The 16,558-nt window shown below is 43.4% G+C and overlaps 1 protein-coding gene across 3 annotated transcripts in view; it reads right to left on the bottom strand.

Annotated features, from left to right (window-relative positions):
* The window catches only part of sema6bb (sema domain, transmembrane domain (TM), and cytoplasmic domain, (semaphorin) 6Bb), a 122,133-nt gene that overhangs the window by 25,039 nt on the left and 80,536 nt on the right, over window positions 1-16,558 (bottom strand). For all 3 annotated transcript variants that reach the window (XM_079267217.1, XM_079267215.1, XM_079267216.1), the window contains exons 11-15: window positions 10,182-10,313; window positions 9,461-9,610; window positions 7,985-8,164; window positions 4,672-4,812; window positions 1,829-1,906 (exon numbers count right to left, since the gene is read on the bottom strand). In XM_079267217.1, the coding sequence (XP_079123343.1) occupies window positions 1,829-1,906; window positions 4,672-4,812; window positions 7,985-8,164; window positions 9,461-9,610; window positions 10,182-10,313 (681 nt within the window). The remainder of the gene's footprint in view (window positions 1-1,828; window positions 1,907-4,671; window positions 4,813-7,984; window positions 8,165-9,460; window positions 9,611-10,181; window positions 10,314-16,558) is intronic.

The raw sequence follows: 16,558 nt of genomic DNA on the forward strand, positions 1-16,558 counted from the left end.
GCCAACATCTGTGCTTTTAATGCCTAGAAATCACTGTGACAAATGAGTCCAAGTGCACTGTGAACAAACAGCGGGTTGTCACCTTAACAAAGAATAATGTTTTATGTTCAGTTGGCTGCCTCTCAGGGATTGTGGGTCGTTTACTTTGTATACATTAGCTTTGCCTGTGTGTGTGTGTTGTTTTTTTACAGTGTTTTTAAAAATTTCCATTAAATTCTCCCTAAATTTAAAGACTTCATAATAAAAAGGAACGTGATGAAGTCCATATGTGTATTCATGTTAGATGCTTGCGTATTAACAGTCATGATTGCCAACCAAGACGACTTGTACCCCACGGGGTCACTTCTGCAGCTGCCACAGGCCACAGGCCACATGTGGAACAATGGTGGAGTCGCTCAGCTCATCTAATAAAATATGAATTACACTTTGATTTAGAAATACATCACCATGTTGCAATTAAGAGAGAGGGAATAGTTAGAAAGTGTGGCTAAAAGTAATGGATAAACAGTCGTACGGTCAATATTCTCACTGGCAGAAGCAAAAGAAGGTGAGACATGTGTTGTATCACCTCGTTAGCAGTATAAGAATAACACTCTGCGGCAGAGCAATGAAACCATTTTTCCTCAAACTGTCCAAGGTCAACTAATCAGTACTATACGAAATGACCATGTCTGAATCGAATTGTACAGTCATAATATTCTCACTGGTAGAAGCAAAAAGAAGGTGACAAATGTTTTTGTTACACCTTGTTTAGCAGTTCGATAATAACACTCGGGGACACAACAATAAAACCATTTATCCTCCCAGTTCAACACACACACACAACTATTTTCTCGCAGAATACAAAACTTATTTTTTTCCTCAGAAAGGGACCTAAATTAGATATATAGCATCAACCGCTGAGCTCTCCTCCGGCATCAGTTTGCACAGAGAGGTTGCATTTAGTCCACAAAGAGGAAACCCGCAGTAACTCAATGCAAAATCGATTGCAGAGTTGACCGACCTTGGTAAATCAAATCAGAACCAACACAGAGGCCTTTAATGGTATAAGCAGGCAGCCTGAGGTGGTCTAAAGACCCATGTTGTCTGTTCTGCTGGCACTACACCTGTGTTCTGAAGGCCTAATCCAATAAACAGCCCGACTAAAGAGAGATTTCATTTCACCGGAGGGAGGCAGCCACCACTGGTGGTGAGCATAACAGACCGCCGCATTCAGTAGCAGGAGGAGAGAGAGAGAGCGAGCGAGCGAGAGAGGTCACACAAACACAGATACTCTCACATTCACACAACACTGTGTCTGGGTACGTCATTTATAACACAGACAGTGTTATTCAACAGAGAAGCAAAGACAAAACTCTGCTCTCAGTCACACAAGTACACGCAGTGTTATACGGCCACCACCTGATAACAAGCGAAGTGGAAGAACATGGTAGTGTTTAACAACGGCAGCAGACATCTTGAATCGATAATGTACAAAGAGCAGACAGTGTGACAGGTTACTTAGAGGGCACAGATGTTACTCAGATAGAACCAAGGACTTGCAGACCAGATAAATGACATACGGGACGTCTCTAAGGGTGGTCTGCTACTGCGGGTGTGCTGTCGGGAAAAAATAACCTTGAGAACGATGATAAAAGTGGAAATAAATCAAAACAAACCAAGATAATAAAGCTCAAGGAGAGGGAACAGAGAAAGGTGGTGAAACAGCATGTGGACTTAAAGACAGACAAGGAATAAACCAGGCAGAGTGGCAGTATGTTGATGCAGGGCAGGTACTGTATGCTGTGTGCGTTGTGGTGATGGACATACGAACAGAGAGGTGTCATACCTGGTCCCAGGTCTGAGGAAAGAGCAAGTGCTTCCTCTGGTCCAGCCACAGTAAGGATCCCTGGAGGCGATACAGTTCCTGCAGAGACACAAAAAGATACTCAATGAACCACGAATAATCCCGATTTCACTTTAAATGAATGTAGCTTCAATGTAAATGTCATCTGCTCGATTTGCATGTATTTCACACAAGGGCTTGCAACTCACAGTACTTTCATTTCTGATTAAATTAGGGATTTCCTTTGATAGTAGATGAGTCAACGAATCTATTACTCGATGATGTAATTCATCACTGGGGATATTTTGTCATCTACTTCAATATTGGGCAGGTTGGACGTGTAGCTGAGAGCAGAATCAGATTGCATTTCAACTGCTTTCCTGTTTGTTAAAGGGAGAGCGTGTGTAGGATTTGGTGGCATCTCGCAGTGTGGTTGAAGATTGTAACCAACTGAAGAGCCCTCCGCTCTCTTCTGCCTCTCCGAGACATGCGGTTAAAGAGCCACCAGGTACAAAACTGTGGTAACGCCGCTCGCCTCGCTCTTCCATTCATACCAAAATAACTCGACTGTAGAAGCAACGTGAGTCAGGCGGCAGATTTTCACTCTGCGGCTCACTTTACCACAGTTTCACAAGCCTAAAAGCCTTAAAAGCCTAAAAGCCACAAGGCATATGTGAAAGGCCGGCTGTGTGAAGATGAGCCACTTCCTATACAGACATGAACGGCTCATTCTAAGCCAAAGAAAACACAACGATTCTTAGTTTCAGGAGATTAAACACGAGTGAAAACATAGTTATGATTAATATATTCCATTTCTGCTAACAGACCCCGTGAAATGCTGAACACTGGCCCTTTAATAGTTTAAAGTACTTAGTTCTCGCAATGAAGCGTGAAAGTTAATTCTTGACTAGAAGATGGAGATCCAGATAAAAGTTTTGGAAAAGGCTTAGTAGTGTACTTCAAATGAAGTACACTAGGATATAGAGACATTGTGGGATTTATTCAGGCCTACAGCAACCTGTTACATGCAAGAACTCACCACATTTTCCTCACAATAACAGATTCGCAATGTCCGAGTTGGAGGCTATTTGTCTCTTGAGTTTGATTTTCTTCTTACACCAGATGTTAGAAAGCAGACTGCAGCAACAAAGACTTTTTAAAATGAAATGCTCTCTGTTCACGACTAGAATGATAATGTTAGGCTGAATAAAAAAAACACAAACTCAATGATGTTCACTGTTTAGGATTACTAATCTCAAGACAAATTCAAGTCTGTCAGTACATTTTTTAAACCTAGCATCATGAATAGAAATTGCTGTGTGCCGAAAAGGGAATCAATCTAAAAACCTGCAGTACCTGATGGATGGCAGAGATGTCAAGTAGCCTAAGAGGGATTACCGGTAATCGTTGTTGACTGATCAAATGTAAAACCTCTGATATCCGCGCTTCACTGCACAACATTACTTTTTAATGACGGATCTGCAAGTGGGGTTAAACGAGGTTAAAATGTCAATCTGCAACTGTATGAATTGGAAAGCAGACTGTAACATGTTGAATTATTAAAGATTTAAAGCAAAAACAGCCAACCATGTAGCCTGGAAGCCGTGTGCAGAGGAAGCACTCACAACCGCTCTTCGAAGGTTAAAAAGCAGACCTGAAGCTGCTGAAGCGTGACTAAGAAATCTCAAACATATAAACCATGAACTCTCAGTCTCCGATCTAAACACGTAAACTCACAAACTAAATGCACCTCAGGAAGAACGTGAGCGTTTGCTAATGTGCTCTGGATCACACGCTCGTGTGACTCACCTGGTTCAGTGAACACACTTGCACGCCTGATGTGCTGCCGTGTGCACCGGCTTGCGTTCGCGTGTCAGTAGACCCCAGTAAATGTGCCAGCCGGGGAGGGGGAGTCTGTGTGGTGGTGCTTGTGTGGGTGTATGCAGGTGAGACATTATTACTTTGAATATATGCATTTTCTACGTTTAATTATGTAGGATTAGTGGACTCAGGGTATCGCTGCACCTTCCGTTTCCGTTAAACAAATTCATTCTGGCAAACTGCCTGAATACCAAACTTCACTTGGAGCTTCTGATAATCTTATAACTGCAAGATGAGGTGAAGAAATATCATATCTTTTAAAAAAATATATAAAATAGCTGCTATATTAAACAATATCTCATCAATTATTAACACATTTCATTATGATTATGCCTAATACTGTACTAGAACTGATGATGATCGAATATTATTCAACTATTATCGTGCAGAGTTAACTTTATTGTCCCTGAGGGGTAATTGGTCTTATTCACAGTGCTACAGACTGCTGCGTTACATTAAATGAATCATCAGAAAAGGTTACGTGCTTATTATTGTCATAAGCTTCATTATCGTTTATTATTGTCATTTATTTACCATATAATGCTCTACGCTGCCAGAAACTACTTTTATTATTGCGTATTAACATGATGGTGTATCTACAATAAAAAATAAAGATTGCAGTCAAAGGTAATAACAGCGTTACATTTAACGGTAAAGTGTTACACTAACAGCTTTTATTAGAATTTACTGGCACATTTATTGCATTTTGACTCATTTCAGTGTTATAAGGCAGTTAACACAACATCACTTTGCTCAAGGGCACAGTGACAGTTGTTATTAAGTTGTAGTATGGTTATTATTGCAGGAGAATTTCAGGTCAGCTACAGAGCAGCAACCTCGGAGCTGGCAGAGGTTCAGTGTCATGCTCAAGGACACTTGTTGTTCTTGAAAGGCCCCCTCGCTTCTTATTATGCGGCCCTGCAGCCTTTTAAAGTTCCCCTGCGTAGTGTTTGGTGCAGACTTACTTCATGCAGCGGGAGTAGAGCTGGCATCGTGCCACTGGTACTCTGACCACACAGGAGGGGAAGGCGAGAAGCAGAGTGTGGCTAACCCGATCCAGAGTCAGAGACAACAGCTGCCTGGTCTGCAGAGAGTCTTCAGCACACCTGCAACACACACAACACGCAAAAAAGATGCATCAGGTCATTTCAATTACCAGACCGAGACTGCACGTGAAACCTCTGACCTCGCTGAGCATGTCAGCAGGAAAAATAAACCCTTCCTCACGAAAAGAACCAAACATAAACAGCTTTTCAAATAAAGGCCACAATGAAAGGGCAAGAGATGAGAGGTGCATGCCGTGGAGCCAGATGTTACATTGTCGATCCAAATATGCACTGTGCTGATTGTAAAGGTTCGAGCGGTCCGCTGGTCATCAAAAAACGGCAGCCAGCAGCTGAATCGCGTCTAATTGCCACTTAGAGCTACGATAGCCGGCACCGACCTGCCTCCGTGCAGCGGATTTATACCTTTTTATCCACATGTGCACTCATGCACCAGTTGTATCTGGATGGTTTATGGTAATGACATTGTGGCGGACCCACAGTCATTAGGAAGAATCTATCATTCTGCTAAGGCCAAGCTGCGAGTCATTATTCACAGCCTATATCACGAAATGCAGGGGAAAGGAAGGGGGAGATATGTAGGGAGAGCAAAACAATACAATAAACAACCAACGCAGGAAAGAGAAACAAAGACGGGAGACTCATGAGAAGGAAATACGAAAAACAGAACCATGATCAGAAGGATGGGGGAATTAGGAGAAGATACAGGCTCTATTAGTGGTGTGTCGGCCTCGTTTCCAGGTTCATTATGGCAACCGGCCAGTCACAGCAGTGATTTCTCTCTGTGCCGACTTCCTAAAAGATGACTGTGCTAGTGGCCCTGCTCCTGTGTTCCCTGGGGTTTACTACAGGGCACAAGGCATCTCTTTGTCTGTGTATGTAAGGTGAGGTTGGCCCGGTCTGGAGCATAAAAGGGTAAAAAAAAAAAAAAGACCTGATGTGACTGTGCTCGGGCTCCTGATTAGCCGGGTGCCTGCTGTGATAGCCGGACTGTCACTGACCTCGTGCTGGGCTTTACCACGCACACCAAATTATCCCTCGCACACTGGCTCCAGTCCAGAGCAGCTCATTCTTCACACAGTCTCTTCATTTTCACCCCCCATCACCATCCCTCATTTTGTCAAGTCTGAACAAATAAGCTGAGGCACAAATTGGTGAGCATACGTCGGTGGGGTTGGGAAAGGAAGGAAGTTGTGTCACGGGAGTTCACAGGTAGGACCCAAAGGCAAGACCACAGGAGACAGAAGTCAATGGAAACAGGTTTTATTTAGCCTGACTAAGACAGGAAGGTGTGGAGCCTGTGTAACACAAGGAGGGCAGAGCGGCGGAGTGTAATCCGTAGAACACAAGGAGGGCAGAGGATGCCACGGGGTTGAAGTGGGTGAAAGACGGTCCGACCTGACAACCCCAGACTGCAGGACCAGAGTCTATATAGAGACAGGAGACTCATTAGTGGGCCCTGAGTCTGGTGTGTCAGGCTGCAGGAGGTGATCGGCTGGAGTGTCCTCAGCTGTGCACAATCAAGGGTGTGGCCATGGGAGGTGTCTCGAGGCAGAGGACAAACAGAGCACATGGCACACAATAACAAACAGGGGAATGACAGGACACATGAGGAGAGGAGATCAGGGGAAACACACAACGGGTCAGACGGGGATCCTGGATCCTGACAAGTTGAGTATTTCAACGAGTAAGTCGGACTCTACTGTAGGGAGGAAGTGTGTTCCAGCTCGTTGGTTCAAGAAATAATCCGTTATTCTCCCTTATTGCAGAACAAAAGGTACATCTATCAGGGGGCACAATTACCATGACAGGAAGCCAGTGTTTAGAAACATGTTTTTCTTTTTTAAATGCCACTAATTAGCCCTGGCGAAAGATAATCACCAGCCAAATCTTCCTGCATCTGTGTGACAATCGTCTTTCCCCCGCCCTGCAGCCATCCACCGTGTGGAGCACTGCATCTCAAGAGAGAACAAAAGCTTAAATGAAGATTGAAAAGGCATTGTACCCGGTGTTCATTACGTAGTGGTGGGCATCCAATGAAACCTGGAAGCTGCCTGCCTCATGCAAAATGCTAATTAGAGCGGGACAAGAAGCCCACTCCAATCTTTTGTCAAGATCCAGACATTGAATATGATTTAGCTTCAGACTGAATATAAGAGGTCATTTTGGTCAAGATTAAAAGGATAATGCGATTTTATCATTTCATTACTTTCTGGTGTTTTTTTGCCCTCATGTCATTCTCCAGTATTTCTCCACCTCATTAAAACATGTTCAGATCTCCCCATAATGAATATTAGCTTTTAATCTTATTCTTTTCTGTTTGCCCTATTTGTATTCTCTGCATGGGGTTGTATCCTCTCAGCTCCTGCACAATTATGTGCATCCCTCAAAGAATAGGTGAGGCTTTCTGCGTAATGCAGGACACATCATGTTTCCAGGACATGTCATGCCTTTCTTTGTTTTTGCCTTTGCAACTCTTTTTCTAGGCATAGCACACCACCAGCTCCCCTCGCTGTGTATACATCAACCCCGGATGTCAGTTAACCCTTTCCTCCCCTCCCCTGCTGTACAGTATATGTCTTGAGCTATTTCATATCAAGCTCTCTAACTGCACAGGTTTGTGCCATAAATAAATAGTTTGGCATTTGGGGGGAAAAAACCCGCTTGTTTGCCTTGCTGAGAGTTAGATGAACAGATTGACACCACTCTCATGTCTGCACAACAGGCTACCTCCAGCAGCCATTTAGCTTAGCTTAGCATAAAGACTGAAAACAAGGGAAAACAGCTAGCCTGGCTCTGAAAATAAAAATAAATCAATCAGCACCTCTAAAGCTCTCTAATTAACACGCTATGTAACAACCTCACAGTGACAACAAGACCCCAGGAAATACTGAGAGAAACAGTCACACATAAAAGTCCCAATGTGACGTTTTTACACTTTTAGGAATCAAACAAAGCAGATAACGTATTAGTTTGTGTGTTTTAGAGGTTCTGGTACGTGGCTAGGCTAGCTGCATAACCTTGTTTCCAGTGCTAAGCTCAGCTCGACAGCTGTAGCTTCATATTTAACCTACGGATTTGAGAGCGGTATCAATCTTCTCATCTCACTCTCAGCAGAAAAAGCTAATACACATATTTCCAAAAATGTTCAAACTGTTCCTTTAACAGTGCAACACATTTGTCCATTTCCTGTCTGTTAGCGTTAACGTCTTACTTATCGGGGTTGAATCCCTCCAGTTCCTCCAGGAAGATGTTGCTGTTGGTGACGGTGTTGTCCTGGTTGGGCATGATGAGGAACTTGAGGATGGTCCCTCTGCTCGACCCGAGGAACAGGACGGTCTGGTTTCTATAAGGCCCGGCTTCTGAATCCACCACAATCTTATTCAGCTGGTACCTGGAGAGATAGGGCACTGCATTACTGCCACAGAGCTGTGAGACTCATGTGGGACCTTTCTTCCATAAAAGATAAAAGAATGTAATCAAGTAGCTCTAAGATACAAATGTATGATTTAACTGCAATAAGTGATTGGTTTAGGTGTAAAATACAGACTCTTGTGTATTTAAATCATAACGTGCCATTTTCTCTTGAGTCACTGCAAAATGTAATTAATTCCACAGAGAAGAAACTGCTCATCACATTTGCATGATAAACTAATTACGGCAAACGTTGAGTCATTAATAATATCAGTCAAGTAAATGTGCCGGCCTTGGAACAATAGCAGAGTGTTACTGAACTACACACAGCCCTGTGTAGACGAGAATAGAAGCCATGTTGTGCTGGCTGTTTAATATTCCACATACATCCAGTCCCCATAATCCCCCGCTGGCTGGTCGGCAGCGGGAATACATATGGTGGTGGAGAGAGAGAGAGAGAGAGAGAGAGAGAGAGAGAGAGAGAGAGAGAGAGAGAGGCATGCATGCATTTATGTGAGACTTGATGTGCTGCAGCTGCTGCCTGCTACTAGAGGCTTCGACACCAAACCAGTTTAACTCCAACAGACGGCGTTCACAGCCCAAACTAAATATCAACAAGTTTCAACAAAATAAGTCGTCAATCGACAAAGACCAAAACGGCCGATTCGTCGACTAATTGGCCAGGATGGGGCGGTCCCCCTAATTAAGTTGAATCAAATTAAAATTTCTTGTTTTCATTTTCAGACCCTTTCAGGACTAATAAAATCACTTGAAATCATGAATTAACTTCCTGTAGAGTCTTCACGTATCCCATCAAATGCAACACATTTAGCAGACTACCCAGCATGCATAGTTTGATTGTTAGAACTTACCAGAAACCCTTTTTTTTGTAAAGAAATGATGTTTTGCTAAATATGTCTTGATGGAAAGGTAATTGCTGCCTGGATTACGTTCAAATGTAACAACGTTTTAGTCCTGAATGGAAGTCATCCAGAGGTGGCAGGGGGAATGGTTGGCATACATAACATCACATTTAGGGTATTATCATGGTTTCTGTTACAGTAAATGTTAATAAAGTAAATACACCCTTTTTCAATATTTAACCAAGACCGCAATCTTTCCCCAACCTTAAGAAACCTAAAAATAAGCATCTGAATAATACTTTCGTTAAATATTATATTGTAGGAAAAACAATTTTTTTTTTGCAACTTGTCAGATATTCAACGTTCCCTGTCTGCTAGTGATATGTTACCAGGAGACAGGGTTGGTGTCTCACCTGACCATGGTCCTGACAATCCAGGGTCTTTGTCCGAGTGACGGGACCGTCTCGTCCATCAGAGGATGGGTCTTGACGAAGTTGAGCATCTCATCGGGGAACGAGTTCGAGGAATTAAACCTGGTACCTTGAACAGCGCAGCCACCGGGTCTGCGGACAACAAGTTTCAGCACATGTTTAGCAGATAGTACAGAGGCATCCTCTTTTATGACTACTTGAGTCCTCAGTAAAGATATGGTTGTATAATGAAGTAGTCTAGACTGTCTGAGTTTCTCACATTCAGACACATTCAACTTTTTAACAAGAGACAGATTTGTTAAAAGAACCTCATCTTTAAAGTATTTGGCAAGTGATGGAATATTTGCACGAGACTTGTCTTTAGATTAGCGGATAGATCAGTTGTATCCTTGTGAAAAACGAATCTCCCACCATGTAATATTCAGAAGCCTCTACAGGCTGTAATATCATGTGCATAATCTTCCTGCATTCTACATTACATGTGCGTATAATCAACTTGTATCGCCGTGTAAATACAACTTTTTAAAAAGAGTAGCATCTTCACGGTGTGTATTTCCTTTTGTCATGAAATCACACCCGGAAACCTGCGAAACACACCTCTCAAGAACAGTTAATGAGTGAATTGAAGACGGGTTGTTCATACTACAGTCCTCTGATAACAGCCTGAACACTGGTGCATTAATTTGATTACAGCCATCTGCACCTTGGCTTCGGGATGACTTCATCGTGAACAGGTGTCCAAATGGACTCGGGTGATTTCTGCTCCTTAAACCTCCCTTCGAACACCCCAGCCAGCTGCTCCATGTCGAAGGCACACACCGCCGAACCGGGGATACTGTAGAGACAGAGAGGTGAGACAGAGAGGTGAGACAGAGAGGTGAGACAGACATGTGAGACAGACATGTGAGACAGAGGTGGATTGAGACAGAGGCCGTCAATTGATAAAACACTTTGAACTGACACAAGATGACTGTCAGTCCTATGTCAAGTGTCAAGAAGTGCAGAAAGAATAAGTGTCGGAACAAGAAAAGACAAGGTATGTAATACATAGACTGGAAAATAGACAAGCTAAGTTAAAATGTAGACAGTCAATTGTGAGTGTGAGAAAGGGACAGGCTTCCAGCGAAGATGACAAATTGGATTTGGGCTGTTCATATATTTGACATTCAAAACTTGAACACAAAGGAAACCGTTACTGAGATGAAGAGAAAGACTGGATAATATAGACGCTGTCATCTCCGTGGGCGGAGAATAGATAGGCAGCGGATGCAATAGCTCGATTTGACACATGAAAAGATCTTGGCTGGAATTCCAGGAATATAAAACGAAATAGGAAATGAGTCACTGAATATTTTTGCCTTTGTGTGTGTGTGTGTGTGTGTGTGTGTGTGTGTGGTGGGGGTTCTTGTAAACCTAACAACACATCCCAGTAAAAAGCCCGGTGCACCTCTGAGGCTGTTTAACTACTCGTGAACTCAGCAAGAGGGAACAGAACATCTGTTCCAAGAAGTGTCCATAGCTCACACACACACACACACACACACACACACACACACACACACACACACACACACACACACACACACACTATCTCTTCTTCGAGCCTGATGTTACTTTTCATGCTTTGGCTGGAGAAAGCACCACAGAGACAGAGAAATAAAGAGAGCAGTGTCAGGATGAGATAAGGAATGAGTTTTAAAAAACATCCCATGCTTCATGCACCGAGACTCAACTCTGCTCTGAATGTGTCCTCCTCGATGACGAATGAAATGGTGTGCGTGGTGTGAGAGCTAGTGACTAAGTGCTAATACCTTAGTGATACACATGTACTGAAACAACCTGAGAGACTGAGTCATCTGCAACCTGCTGCTACAAAAAAACTCCCACACATACCCATCTGGTCCTGGCCTTCTTATTCTCTTTCTTTCTTGAGAAAAATAAACGGCCAACTAGTGATTTGAGGGCCTGTGCAGCACAGCCTTCGGGACGCTGAGTGGTGTTTCTGTCGAGTGCCTCTTTGAAAGCCACGAAAGGGTTTGTTTGGGAAGGCAGCGCCCAGAGGCTGGATTTGGGTTGCAGCAGGGAGCCGTGCTCTCCTGATGTGCCATTTGATCAGGTCACGCCGTTTCCCTCAGTACTTATCATTCATAGGCAGGGATGTGACTCAACCCCGGCCAGCGTGGCAGAGCTGCAGGCATATCTGTGGACGATACGGTGTCGCTCTCATGACCGCCAGCACCAGATGTTATGTGTGACATGTCTGCCAGCTCTGCGTCGGTGCCAGCTTGGCTTCCTCTCTCTACCTTATCCAACCCCCCTGCAGGTCACTGGCTTTTGCCCCCGTGTAGGGCTGTGTGTCCGGCAGAAGGAAGCCAAAAGACCGTGGGCTGTTTTTCTCTCTGAATTTCCTTAATTATTTTCATCTTCACTCTGTAACAGTCTCTCCTGCTTTCGTTATCTGGTCCATAATGTGTTTTCATCATTGTTTCAGTCGCCTTGCACACGTGAGGCAACTTTCCTTTGTTTACTTTCAAATCTGTGCCTTTCCTTCTCCCCGTCTCCATCGGCATTTGTTCGTCCTTTACTCTTTCTCCTTCACTAGGGTTGAGTGACATGGCTGTCCAGGCAAGATGCATTGCGTGTCCGTTTGAGAGGACTGCTGCGGAGTCTGAAGTACTTCCTCACTGTTTAACAAGCTCTCCGAGACCTTGGAATAACACGCTCGGCCCTCGCGGACACACGATGATGCCTCGTAGGGGCAGACGAGGAAGTTTTAATCTCAAACCTGTAATTAGGGGTTTAATAGAGACTTTACATTTTGCACACTCATCGTAAATATAAAAAGTAAAGGCCTTGTGAAATAGGGTATCAATTAGCCACATGGGGGCGATATCATTTCTGTTCAAACGTTTATAGATTTAAAGGTCAGAAATCCAACACTGACTATCTGTTTTACAGCAGGTCATTGTATATGTTATAGTTGTATTGTTGTACGTTTTTATCATTTACTCAATTAAATATCTTGACTTTATTTCAACCAAACTTAGTATGGATACAGAATGGTTACAGGTAAACTTCTTTACCTTTTTTCAGCAAAATCAGATAGCGTTTGACCGCCACGATGGAATGACCCAATCAACCAATGATCCAATCAACCAAAAATGTATTTTATTTATTCAGTAAAACAAGAATCCGCTGGCATTTTTAAAGGAATAGTTTAACATTTTGGGATCTACGCTTATTTGTTTTCTTGCCAAGATTTAAATGAGAATATTCTCATAACTGTAAATATAAAGCTGGAGCCAGGAGACGGTTAGCTTAGCTTAGCTTAGCCTAGTAACAAGAAGAAAAAAAGCTAGCTAACAACCAGAATCGGTCCAAACGCAAAACAAATCTGCCCACCAGCACTTTTATATCACACGAATGAACTTGGATTTAAATGGAGTAAAGAAACAAGAAGTTGCAGTTTTACAAGGGATTATGTGCCAGACTATTTCTTGGCTGGGAGCAGTGATTTGTTTAAGTCTTGTCGTGCTATTACTAGGCAACCACTGAAGACTTACAATTAGTATTCAGACGCAAATGAATTAATTTCCAAAATGTCAAAACCTCTTGGAGGCATCAAAGGTACTGTATATATATTTAAATATAAAATGAAACATGTTTAAACATATTTAAATATAGACTCATAACTACGATCAAAACTGTATCACAAAGTTTCAAATTACAACCTTTCAACTTCATTGTGAGACTTTTTCTTTACACCTCTTGAACTTCTACCCTTTATCTTAATTTTGTAATATTATTCAGTCATCCTTTTTCTTTATTTTATTCTACCAGAAACTTTCCCTTGGCCTTTTCACATCAGGTCCCTGAGGGAATTCTGTGTTTTCCTTGCGACATGGCTCCGCTGTCAACTACACGTGGTGTTCCTTTCCCAGACCCATTTCTCAAGCTCCAGCTAGATACCTAACTATGTATCCCCTGCCTTCTCTACTTGTGCAGGCCTGGGGGGAGACTGGCTTGCATATCTGTGCATCCTCCCTAGTGTCACACTTCTCCTGGCACAGTAAACCTGTTCTCCTCCTGCTCCTTGTCCTCCTCATTTCTCCTCCCTCTTCCCAGAGGGACATCCTGCCGTCTGACCCAGTCACATGGGATTCTTTACAGCCAAAACCAAACACGGCCTCCCCCACTCAGGATGCACTAGATGTACTTTACTTTGCATGGGATGTTGTCCTTGCACTCCTGCATGGCTCCATTAATAATGAGAAGTGTTTGTTTTTCAGTACCAGTCCAGTGCAGCGTGATGTAAGCCTTCCATATGACATCTCGCCGCTTCTCTTCCGAAATGTTCTCGCTTATTTGAGCTTCTAAATAAAGCGGAAAGTAGTTTCTTTTCTCTTCTTCTCCCAAATGGTCTCATATTTTTATTCTCCATCTTTCCAGTTTGCTGTTGGTCCCTACGCCTCCTTGACCTCCCGAGCATCAGGAGTGTGAGTGCAGGAGATGCTGAGTCGGAAATCCGAGCTCTTCTTTCATCCCTCTTGGAGAGGAAGGGCCTGGGGCTTCAGAGGTGGATGCACAAAGGAACTGACAACTGGAGGCGATTTTAGACTCTGGAAGTGGAGGCTGAAGGATCCCACTAAAGCAACTTCATAACGTTTGAGGAGGTGGTATGTGGCTGTAAAATTACCCCTGGAGTATGTGGGCACAGAGGGAGATGAGTAACTTCAGAGTCCAGGGGACACTCCGGGAGGGCCCTGTTAAACATGGATTTCATCCAGTTATTCCTATACTACAGTCCTTTATATGCTACCCAGGGCCAAATGGCAGGAGAGAATGGCTATTCCTCCACTCCCAGGTCCTGCTTCATGCTGTTTTCACTGCAAGCAGCCAGCCAGAGCAATTTGTCTGGCAAGCACTAAGCCAGTGTGCCGCAGTGGGCCACACGGGGCCACACGGGGCCAGTGGGAGTTTTGCAGCTCACCTCACACATTCTCTCATTCTCTTTGTGATTATTTTCCTCCATCACGCGTCTCCTTATCCATCCATCAAAACCTTTCTCTCTCTCTTGGCTGGCAGTTATTTAAAATAGGACTCCGTGGCAGTTTACCAGAGCAGGGGTGTGTGTGTGTATGTATGTATGTTCAGCTGGGAATGCTGTTATCTGGGAACCATTGTAAGTGTGTTTGTGCACGTGTGTGTTTTGTGTATGCGAGTGGGAGAGTGTGTGTGCGAAGCATCCATCTGTCTCTGCGGGCAGTGGCTCTGTCTCGCAGCGGAGTCCGTCCAAACGCACAGATAAGATGCAGCTGATGAAACAGTTTTAGATCTCAGGGAGAGCGAGGGGTGCACGTGTTGTCCATTATTGAATTCCTCGTCCTTGAGTTCCACATCCATCTCTCCCCCCTCTTGTTCGCCGCTTCCCTCCTAATTCTCCTCTCTGTATTCTCTCCTTTAGCATTTACTCCCTCATTCTATCTCTTTTTTTCTCCTCCCCTCTGTCTCTCCTGTTTCTTACTGCTTTGAGACACTGTCCTGCAACTGGTATAGCACTTTATTCTTAAAATAATAGAGAGGGTATCAGACTGGGACCACTGTCAGATGATTGCTATGCTGCTGGCTGCGTTTAAGTGAGACACTGTATTGATTCCAGACCAGAGTCAAATAGCAGGCAAGTATTTCCATCAGACAGTTTAAGGTGAATACTGAATAATGTTATGTGATTTGAGCCACACAGACTGCAATATGCTGTAGCAATGCCTTATTTTAAAGTGTGCCGAGTATGTTTATCCCTGTGCAATGCAAAGGACACATGAAGGAAGTCATTCAGTATTGAGATCACGTTTTTTTCTGGCTCAAGTTGGAAAATAGCAACAAAACAAGCCGTATTTCAATGACTCACAATAAGTAGATTACTCGAACTGCATCTAAACGAGACATAGGAATCAAGGGCAACTGTTTGGGTTATTTGCACTTGCAGCGAGGCCAATTATAAAGACTCAACACTCACTTCAGAGCATTAGTGCTTCTCTAATCGAATGCATCAAAAGGATCCGAGGTATCCTGTCTGTGTAGCTCGCATAAATATTTTTGCACACTCCTTCCTTCTCTCTGCTGTTCAGTCGCTCTGGTTTGCTGTTTGTGTTGTCTTTGGCTGTGCAAATAACCCAGTCTTCAGTAATCCCCCATTTACAACGCAGCATCCTTCCTCTCCTCTCACCTTTTTTCAATTTAATCTTGTCTTTCAACAAATCACCCTTTTGTCCTCAATGAAGGCATCGCACATGTCTTAAATTACTCGGTACCCCACAATCTTGACCTATGTACCTCCACACAGCTCCTTTCATTTCTCTGGAGCTTTGCTCGGCCCGTAGGAGGCCTTGCTCTTTTCCGACTTCATAGGTGAAGGAACAAACTACTAGTGGTCCACTGAATTTCCACGTGTGAGTGCTGCTTCACACTGGGTGTCTATCTCAATCTCCACGGGAAGGATGTCAAGAAGTGTTTCTATGGCTGTGTGTTTCTTGAAAAAACACTCTTGGTTTGATTGAATCTTCTTTCCTCTTTCCAGAGAGGATTGGGAATGAAATCCCTCCACTTTAGCCCTCAAAGTCTCACACATATGCACACATATACACACACATACATACACACACATACACACACACACACACACACACACACACACACATAAGGCTTATTTGAAGGCAGACAGGTTGATTGTTGATCCGGAGTCGGGATTGCCAACCAGGATCTGCACTTGCTAGAAAGATTGTGGAGTAGTAATAAATAGCAGTGTCTGAGGAGAAATTTCAATTTGAATACAAAAATATATCCTGATAATAAAGGGACAGTTCACCCCAAACTTCTAATTTGTCCTCTTACCTGCGGTGCTATTTATCAATCTAGATTGTTTTGGTCTGAGTTGGCAAGTTTTGGAGATATCAGCCGTAGAGATGTCTGCCTTCTCTCAAATATAACTGGAATCGACAGCTAAAAGTAACAGATTAGATGTTTAAATATTTTGCTAAAATGAATGGATAAACAGTTAAAATAGCTGGCTAAAAGTAATGG

This window comes from Melanostigma gelatinosum, assembly GCF_949748355.1.
Source record: "Melanostigma gelatinosum genome assembly, chromosome: 4".
NCBI lineage: Eukaryota > Metazoa > Chordata > Actinopteri > Perciformes > Zoarcidae > Melanostigma > Melanostigma gelatinosum.